This window comes from Ipomoea nil, unplaced genomic scaffold (genome assembly GCF_001879475.1).
Source record: "Ipomoea nil cultivar Tokyo-kokei standard unplaced genomic scaffold, Asagao_1.1 scaffold3199, whole genome shotgun sequence".
Lineage (NCBI taxonomy): Eukaryota > Viridiplantae > Streptophyta > Magnoliopsida > Solanales > Convolvulaceae > Ipomoea > Ipomoea nil.
In genome coordinates, this window is record NW_017619627.1 from 2,308,603 (window position 1) to 2,319,065 (window position 10,463).

The 10,463-nt window shown below is 40.9% G+C and overlaps 1 protein-coding gene across 3 annotated transcripts; it reads left to right on the forward strand.

The window, feature by feature from the left end:
* Window positions 1-5,634: 5,634 nt before the first annotated feature.
* On the forward strand, window positions 5,635-8,563 carry LOC109168570 (cysteine desulfurase, mitochondrial-like). Of its 3 annotated transcripts, none has more exons than XR_002052101.1 (2): window positions 5,635-7,181; window positions 8,258-8,563. XR_002052101.1 is itself a non-coding variant. In XM_019317630.1 (2 exons), the coding sequence occupies exon 1, from the start codon at window positions 5,771-5,773 to the stop codon at window positions 7,127-7,129; it is 1,359 nt and encodes a 452-aa protein (XP_019173175.1). In that variant the 5' UTR covers window positions 5,635-5,770; the 3' UTR covers window positions 7,130-7,168; window positions 8,245-8,563. The 3 variants fall into 3 exon arrangements, 1 of the variants encoding a protein (XP_019173175.1); XR_002052102.1 differs by having other exon boundaries at window positions 8,266-8,563; XM_019317630.1 differs by having other exon boundaries at window positions 5,635-7,168; window positions 8,245-8,563.
* The last annotated feature ends 1,900 nt before the right edge of the window (window positions 8,564-10,463 follow it).

A 10,463-nucleotide genomic window follows, 5' to 3' on the forward strand; every position in this document is an offset into this window, starting at 1 on the left:
CCTTCTTGCTAACTCCTCGATTCTTCTCTGCAGCCTCTCGACCAGGGCCGACTCGTCAGGGTGCCGGTGCGGGGCCGGCTACCGCTCCTCCATGTGTCGTCGTGGAGCTAGTTCATCAACGCGTCGCTTTCCCGCCGAGTGCCGTCGCGGAGCCAGCTCTTCGATGCGTCGCTCCTCCAAGTGTCGACGTAAGGCCGACTCATCAACGTGTTGGCGTGGGGTCGGCTCCCGAGACTCGCCCACCTTCTCTGTGGGTGATCTCTCGGCTTCTCTGTTTTCGTGTTGGCGAGGACCTCTGGTAGAGGATCTCTCGGCCCGTGATCCTAATCTTTGCCGCACGGGCGCCCTTTGTCCCAGTCGTTCTGGTGCAGATTGGGAAGGGCCTGGTTGTCGTCTGGCCGGTGCACTTCTTTGGGTCTCCACCCTTATTTCTTGGGGCCGCGGCGGGGGCACTTGACCTTGCAGTCCCACCGCCACCTGATTTAGCGCCGCCGTCACTACTTGCTGAATGACATCGGCAGTCGCCTGGAGGTTCATGACTTGGTTCGCCCCTCCATTGTGGGGTTGGTCTCGGAGGTCTCCTCCATTGTTGAGTTGGTCTCGAAGGTCTCCTCCATTGTTGAGTTGATCTCGAAGGTCCCCGGGCCTCCCGTTGTTGAGATGTTCTCGGAGGTCCCCTCCGCGATTGTTGGTGAGTAGGTCACGGAGGTCACCTGAGGCGTTGCCATTGTTCACGTTGCGAGAACCGTGGGAGCTGCGGGACGCCATTGTTTCAAGCTTGCTGTTGAAAGAGAAAAAAAGTTGTGTAGTAGCCTGCTTGAGTATTGGACTCAGGCTCTCAATGAAAGCACCAATGATGGTAATAATGTTACCGGTGATAATAATACTATAATAACGTTATAAGAGAGTAACAATAGTTGTATTGCTTTGTCTCAGTATAGAAAGTACAGTGTGTCCTGCTCAGCTGAGGGAAGTTCTATTTATGCTAGGTCCTAACGGTAACAACATGAAGAGACATCCTTGGGGAGCTGAGCTAACGGCAAGAATATGAAGAGTCATGAATGAGGCGTTGAGGCTTTAACTCTCTCTCATCAATGGTGGCATCAATGGTGGCTTCAATGACATTAGATGTGACACCTATTGGAATTCTAACCGTTGGAGCATCCATGCGGTGTCGGGTCAACTATGGTGCCGGGTCAGATGCACACTTATGATCCGGGTCGGGTGCTAGCTCTATTATCCTGTCAATGCCATTGAACTTTTACGCATTGTGCAATTGAACTATTGAACAAAAAAAGTGTATCATTGGACCATTAAAAGCTCAAAAATTGTGCAAACAACATTTTTTACAAGTTACTTCCAAGTTTCATTAAATATGATATTATAATGTCAAATTATATAAAAAAAAAAAATTATATTAATTATTATTTTTAAAAATTTAAAAAAAAAACAACTTTTTTTTTTTAAATTTCAAAAGAAGGTGGAAGCAACCATGCCTGCCTCCACCTTCGTCTACTGTGGATGAAAGGGGAGGCAACCATTGCTGCTCCTCCTTCGACCGATCCGGATGAATGAGGGAGCAATCATAACTGCTTCCCCTTCATCGTCGTCAAATGAAGGAGGAAGTGGCTACCTCCTCTTCATTTAGATCAGACGAAAGAGGGACAACCTTGCCTTCTCCCTCCTTCATCTAGATCGGACAAAAGCGGAGCCAACCATTGCTGCCTCCATTCTCGTCCTGAAGGTGGGGGCAGCCATAGATGCCTCGCCCCCCCCCCCCCCCCACTCCCCTCTCCCCCCTTTCACCCATAGTAGACAAAGGTGGAGGCGGCCATGACTGCCTCCACTTTCTTTTGAAATTTTAAAAATAGTTTTTTATTAATTTTTAAAAATAGTAAATAAATATAATTTTTTATATATAATTTGACATTATGATAACATATTTAAGAGAAATTTGGAAATAAGCTGTAAAAAATATTATTTACATAATTTTTGAGTTTCTAAATAGTCTATGTTAGAATATGTGGCTCAAAATCCTTCAAGACCAACATGTTCTCACCATGCAGCACATAATCTCCACGTTGCATGTTTACATCTTACACTCTCCATGTAATTGTCCACTTTTGTTGGCTCTTCTCATACATGCCGCATGATTTGCTTATTTGGAGTGTATAAATAGATTAGGCAATTTGCATTTGTAATCACCTCTCATTCAACATCAATTCATTGATTCATCTATTATCTTTCATTCTTTCTCACGTATAACATACATACATATATATATATATATATATATATATATATATATATATATATATATATATATACTTTGTATTCTCTATTTTGAGAGTAATATATATATTTTAAATCTCCCAAATTAGCTATTGCCTTATTCTGTCATTTATATTATTTCCCTATTATTTAACTTCTATAATTCTCAATTTTTTATTCTTCGCTTCCGCATTATTCCGATATATTCCTAACAAGTGGTATCAGAGCGGTTTATTTGAGAATTATTTTCAAAGATGTCGACTGTTACCAAGTTCGATATCGAGAAGTTCGACGGGAAAATTAGCTTTTCTATCTGGAAGGTTCAGATGGAAGCCGTTCTAACCCAGAATGGTTTGAAGAAAGCTCTAGCTGGGAAGAAGAAGAAACCAGCTACAATGACAGATGAAACTTGGGAAGATTTGGATGACAAAGCACGTTCAATCATTCTTTTGTGCCTGTCTAAAGAAGTTCTACGTGAGGTAGTAAGTGAGACGACTGCGTCAGATTTATGGTCCAAGCTGGATACGCTTTACATGGCCAAAACTCTGGCGAACACGCTACGCCTGAAGGAGCGTCTGTACACAATCCGTATGACGGAAGGTACTTCTATTAAATCTCACTTGGATGAATTCAATTCTATTTTATTGGACTTGGAAAATATTGATGTCATAATTGACGATGAGGATCGTGCTGTTTTATTGCTTGTCTCTCTTCCTAAATCATACAAGCATTTCAAAGAAATTATGTTGTATGGTAATAGTAGTGATACCCTTACTTTCGACAATGTTAAGTCAAACATATTGTCCAAAGAAAAGTTTGACTTTGAAATTAAGTCTGATGACAAAGGTGAAGGCTTGACCGTAAGGGGTGGTTCACTTGAAATCGAGAGTAACAATAAAAAATCTAGATCCAAGTCCAAAGGACGGAAGTCCAACAAATCCTGTAAGTACTGTAAGAAGCATGGTCATGATGTGACTGAATGCTTTAAGTTGAAAAACAAGCAAGAGAGAGAAAAGTCCGCTGAAGCTAGTGTTGTTGAAAGTGATTCAGAAGGCGATGTTATGTTATCTGTCAGCTCCGGTTGCAAACGGAGCGAAACCGAGTGGATTCTGGACTCTGGTTGTACATTCCACATGTGTCCTCACAAAGACTGGTTCGTCTCTCTGGAACCGGTTGATGGTGATGTTGTCTTGCTGGGTAATGATACCCAATGCAAGGTTAGTGGAATTGGAAGTGTTCAAATTAAAACTCATGATAATGTTATCAGGACTCTTACCAATGTTCGGTATATTCCTAATTTGAAACGCAATCTGATATCATTAGGCACCTTGGAATCTCTGGGGTGCAAGTACATAGCTGAAGGTGGAGTTCTGAAATTCATAAAAGGCTCTCTTATTCTCATGAAAGCTTCTCGTTCCGGAAGCTTGTACATCTTGCATGGCAGTACTGTGACAAGTTCAGTAGCGGTATCCTCATCGATGTCTGATGCAGATCTCACTCAACTATGGCATATGCGTTTGGGGCATATGAGTGAGAAAGGCATGCATCTCCTGAGCAATAAAGACCTCCTTGGTGGTTCAGGTACGGGTAAATTACAGTTTTGTGAGCATTGTGTTTTTGGGAAACAAAAGAGGGTTAGTTTCTCTACTGCTACACACCGTACCAAAGATGTATTGGAATACATACATTCTGATTTACCCACCAACTAAATTCCAGTCAATGGGAGGCTGTAGATATTTTATGTCTATTATTGATGACTTTTCTCGTAAAGTCTGGGTCTATTTCCTGAAACATAAAAATCAGGCATTTTCTATTTTCAAGAAGTGGAAAATACTTGTTGAGACTCAGACAGGTAAAAAAGTCAAGAAGCTCAGGACAGACAATGGTTTGGAGTTCTGTGAGTCAGATTTCAATGACTTCTGTGCGGCAAATGGAATCGCCAGGCACAACACCTTGCTTGGCAAACCCCAACAGAATGGTGTTGCCGAACGTTTAAACCGGACTCTATTGGAAAGAGCGCGTTGTATGCTCTCTAATGCTGGGTTATGGAAACAGCGTGATTTTTGGGCCGAGGCTGTTTCTACTGCTTGCTATTTGGTAAATAGATCTCCACATTCATCCCTTGATTTCAAAATTCCAGAAGAAGTTTGGTCAGGTAATCCTGTTGACTACTCTATCTTAAGAGTTTTTGGATGTCCTGCATATGCTCATTCCAGTACGGGTAAATTAAACCCGAGAGCTGTCAAATGCATTTTCCTTGGTTATGCTTCTAAGTCAAAAGGGTATCGTCTATGGTCTCCTGATTCTCAGAAAATCATTCTGAGTCGCGATATCACTTTTGACGAAAATGCACTACTTTCTTATGGAAAAGTTCCTAGTACAGATGAGACGCAGAGTACTGGTGAGAAGGTGGAGTTTGAGTTTAGGCCTATTGACAGCATTACTACCAATGATGGTAATATTAAAGATGATGCATCTACTAGCACCGCACCTCTCGTCGAGCCACAACGAGAGTATTCCATTGCTATGGATCGTTCTAGGAGGACAATTAAAAAACCTGCTAGGTATGCTAGTGATGATGAAACCAACATGGTTGCTTATGCACTTTCAGTCGCATAGGAAGTTGATGGTGATCCATCTTGCTATTCTGAAGTTTTTCCTATTGCTAAGTTCAAGCAGTGCTTGAGTTTGGTCGGCTGTTCCAATTGTTAATTTCACTGTGGATTTGATCCAAGGTGGAGATTGTTAGAATATGTGGCTCAAAATCCTTCAAGACCAACATGTTCTCACCATGCAGCACATAATCTCCACGTTGCATGTTTACATCTTACACTCTCCATGTAATTGTCCACTTTTGTTGGCTCTCCTCATACATGCCGCATGATTTGCTTATTTGGAGTGTATAAATAGATTAGGCAATTTGCATTTGTAATCACCTCTCATTCAACATCAATTCATTGATTCATCTATTATCTTTCATTCTTTCTCACGTATAACATATATATATTTACTTTGTATTCTCTATTTTGAGAGTAATATATATATTTTAAATCTCCCAAATTAGCTATTGCCTTATTCTGTCATTTATATTATTTCCCTATTATTTAACTTCTATAATTCTCAATTTTTTATTCTTCGCTTCCGCATTATTCCGCTATATTCCTAACAGTCTAATTACACATTTTTTAGTTTGATAATTTAATTGTAAAATGTGTAAAAATTTAATAGTCTATTTGACATTTTTTTCAAATTATATAGAACAAACTCATTCAGTAAAAATTAAATCCTTAACCATTTGTAAGTATTCAAATAATACTCTACTTAGTGGGGATAGGACCCACCCATTTGTAGTTGGAGGAATAGATGCAAAGATAATCGCTTTAACTTAAATTCGAGTAGAGCTAGTACGTGAAAGATTAGGTGCATCCATTCCTGCACTAGACACACGTTTTCTGGGAATTAATTCACAGGGCACTGTACACGTCAGCGATTTTTAACTATGGCTTCCAAGATTCTAGCCACCGCGCTCCGCCGTACGGTTGCTAAACCCTCCATATATTCTCGCCGCTTCTCCACTGCGGCGGCGGCGGCAGTAGAGCCATTCGAGGAGGACGCCGCCGGAATCACCATGAAAGGAGTAAGGATCGCCGGCAGGCCTCTGTACCTGGACGTGCAAGCCACGTCCCCGGTGGACCCCAGAGTCCTGGACGCCATGCTTCCCTACTATCTCTCCCGCTTCGGCAACCCTCACTCGCGCACCCATCTCTACGGCTGGGAATCCGACCGGGCCGTCGAGGAGGCCCGAGCCCACGTCGCGGCCCTCATCAATGCTTCCCCCAAGGAGATTATTTTCACTTCGGGAGCTACCGAGTCGAATAACGTCTCCGTTAAGGGCGTCATGCACTTCTACAGGGAGAAGAAGCGCCACGTCATCACTACCCAGACGGAGCACAAGTGCGTTCTCGATTCCTGCCGTCATCTCCAGCAAGAGGGTTTCGACGTCACTTATCTTCCGGTTGACCCGGACGGCCTCGTTAACCTAGATAAGCTCCGGGCCGCGATCCGACCCGACACCGGTCTCGTTTCAATCATGATGGTGAATAATGAGATCGGCGTGATTCAGCCCGTCGAGGAAATCGGGAAAATTTGCAGGGAATTCAATGTTCCTTTCCACACCGATGCCGCACAGGCTCTGGGGAAGATTCAAATCGACGTTGAAACGATGAACATTAGTTTAATGTCGCTAAGTGGGCATAAGATCTACGGCCCTAAAGGCGTGGGAGCTTTGTACATGAGACGCCGGCCGAGAATTCGAGTTGAGCCCCAAATGAATGGCGGTGGACAGGAGAGAGGGATTAGGAGTGGGACTGTTCCAACTCCATTGGTAGTAGGGTTTGGGGCAGCCTGTGAGCTAGCCAACAAGGAAATGGAATATGACACTGTAAAGATCAAATCTTTACAGGATAGGCTACTGAATGGAATCAAGGCTAGAATTGATGGTGTGGTTGTCAATGGCAGTTTAGAGAGGCGCTATGCTGGGAATTTGAACCTGTCTTTCGCGTATGTGGAGGGCGAGAGCTTGTTGATGGGGCTTAAGGAGGTTGCAGTGTCGAGCGGGAGCGCTTGCACTAGCGCTAGCTTGGAGCCCTCGTATGTTTTGAGGGCGCTGGGAGTGGAAGAGGACATGGCACACACGTCGATTAGATATGGAATCGGGCGGTTCACTACAGAGGAGGAGATTGATAGAGCAGTGGAGCTTACAGTGAATCAGGTCGAGAAATTGAGGGAGATGAGCCCACTTTATGAGATGGTTAAGGAAGGCATTGATATTAAGAGTATTCAATGGACACAACACTGATACATTTCGTTACTGGAGCTTTCATATTCTGATGCTATTAGGTGGCTGCCAGGTTTATATTTATACATGCTTTCGCCTTTAAATTATACTCGGTAGCACTTAAACTTTGCTAGTAGGTGGATGTTTTCTATCTGACATTATAGCATTGTATGATAGATATAGATAAACCTTTAAACACAAAACACCTTATGACGAGGACAATTGGAAAATAAAACTATTGAGTGCATATGCTTTTGTTCTGATGTTTTCGGTTGTGCATGTCCTGTTGCTCCTTAGACGCGAGAAATCTGCCCTGTCCTTCTACACAAATAAAGAAAAGGGCATAGAGAAGATAGTGTGTTCTAACGCGTTTGTTGGAAGATTACACATTGGGAAATTTGGAATACTTAGCCGAGCAGTATGCTTGAGAGACAATTGATTGGTTGTAAATTAGTGTCTTTCTTAGGGTGAAGCGTTTAATATTTACCTCTTCAAATGGTTGGTGAAGTTTTTGTTTTTGCAAATCATAAGCATTCCTCATGGTAAGCGTGTTTTGACAATTCCTCTGCTCCTCTCCAAGTCTTAGACCTCCATTATTGGCAACTAACTAGGGTGGGGAAAATTATGTTTTGTTCTTGGGAGTGTGATTTGATGATCAGATGTAAGTGGCTATCATAGATTAGTGCCCCTAAAGGAGAGGTGATAATCAGCCAACCTGGAAAAAAAGTTTTTACTTTTCTTTAGACTTTAGGAATAGAAGAAAACTTCACTGATATTAGTTCAGAAACTTTACAGTTTCTATTGTACAGAAACTGCAGAATAGTGCTCAAGGGACCTTCCCGGTTTTGCTGAACAATGAGATTCTCAGCCTAAATCTCGATGCGCCTTTGCTTTGCTATACTCTTACCTTATGGAAGAAACTAATTTTTATTCATATTGAGTTGCGCTGTGTGTAATTATTGCTCTCTAATCCAAACTTAATACTTCCCTGCTGTCTTGTATAAACTGTTAACAATTTTTTTGCCTGCTTCAAGCAGAAAGACTCAGTTAATTCTTCAATGATGTTACACATTGGATAATGCCTTATTCCAAAAGACATTTCCAATCCCAGTTCTTTATTCACTGTTTAAAAAGGCTATCTGCTTGAAGGGTTGCAGGAATGAACAAAGTTTAGGCAGTGAAAATGGCTTGACAGGAAGATGATGAAGTAAATGATAAGGGCAGCATTGGGATTCTTGATTCACTTTGAAATGGGTATCACAATCAGGCCAAAAGGGGGATTCTTTAGGAAGGACATTTTGTGGCTGTTTCATCTCTTGTGAAAATCTATTGATAGAGGTGAGTACATTTTGTCCCAACCCAAAAAGATGTCAGCATTATATTTTCTTGAAAAGAAGAATACTGGACCATAAGATATAAAAAGGACTTTGGGAATCAGAATATAATTTCAATGTTCACATGGGCCACAAACCCTTTTTCCAATTTGTTTTGTTTGGATCAACTCCATGTCTCCATCCCCAAACATTCTTCTTTGATTTATGAGAAAGTCTACGGCCCTACTTGAAGGGTGTGTTCTGGGTGAAGCCGACAAAGAAGGGCGTGTTCTGGGTGAAACCAACAAAGGATCACAAATAAGTCTAAGTTAGTTGACGTGCTTAAACCAATAAAGCTAATAAACAGTTCTCTAAAGAATTAAATTTAAAATTTTATAATTATTAATGAACTGTCTGGCTAACTTGGCTGAATCCAAACATTATTTACTTAGTGTGGGTCTGTGGGCACTCCACACACACGTGACTGTTGCACGTGTTTTCCTTGATTCTAGCCATGAAAGAGCCAAATAAAGAAGCTGCAGCTGCTGTATTTGCTTACAGGACCTTAAAGCTGTGTTATGTACAAGAAAGACGCCTTAGTTGCAGTAAAAAGGAGGCTGATTTAATTTTATTCTCATCTTCTTCCCTTCTTCTCTAAAATATTTATTAATCCCTAATTATTAGTAAAGAAAACTTTCATTGGCACGTAACTAGGATTGCACCCCAATCCCGAAGATCTCCACCATTCCTACCTTGAAGACTTAGTAGGAAAAGTTAATCACGAAATGTACCTTAACGTGACCCCATAGGGTCTCTGATGCTTGTACGCTAATTTTCACAACAATGCCACTTTTACGGTTTTACCCCTTTCCCAAACACCAAGTTAGCAAGTATATGGGTATTAACCCAAATCAAATTGGTTAACTTGTTACATAGTAACCACAACTCCATAAGGTCATAAGTTTGATTCTCGGAAACAAATGTATGACTTTAGATTTCTTTGTTATCGTAGAGAAATCATGCAATCTGCTTAAAGTTGGGTTACTTGAAGGTGAGTAGAAATTGGTTTAGCAGGGAAGCATAGCTACGCTACACGTTTGGATGGATCCACCACATAAAAAGCTGTGTGATTTCTTGCTACTCAAGCAAAAAAGCCTCCGCAGAACATAAGTTTTCACTTTTTGGGTAGAAAATTGATTTGTTATATGAATTTCTTCAGCCATTATACTGTTGTATGAAAGCTGAAAGGACAGTACTAAGGAAGACTTAACGGTGGCGCCTGTGATCTCTGATAAAGTCAGACTGCCATGAGATACAGTAGTAATTACATCCCGGATCCCCAATCTCCTCTTTATTCTTTTTGGTTAAACATACTCGTTAATCTTGCCCTTTTAAAAGGCCAATTTTCTAAGCACTATGACCCTCACAACCCAATTCTATAGTATCATAGATCATACTTCACTTTGTAACGGTCCAAAATAACAGCGTTTCAACTGTTATGATTAATAGAGTGTCGTTTCTGAACAATAAATTTTGAGTTTCTGAATATACTAGTTTATGAATATTAAATTTTGAATTTATCTGAACATATATAAGACATGTAACAAAGTGAATGACGTATATACATTAAATTTTAAGTTTATGAAGATATGTTTAGTTTATTATGAATATATATGTGAAATGAAAAAAAAAATTGACAAAAAACGATGTCGTTTTAGACAGAAGTCCATTTTATAATTTGAACTCTGGTGGATGATATAATTTGCAGATGTGAATGAGTAAATGACAGTGACTCAGCTACTCATTAGGCGGGAAAACCTAACTTCTACCGTGCGATTGTAGCTTAATTCAAAAATAAAAAAAACCAATTGAAATACTTGTGTGGATAACGCAATCACGGTTAATCTGGGTTTTCTCATAGTTGTACTGCCAGATTTGTTAGCAGAGTATGGTCAATTAATGCAGTTTGTTTATGGACGCTGGCATGCATTTACTTTCTGTCATTTTGTACCAGATATTCGCTGATACAATTATAATGCATG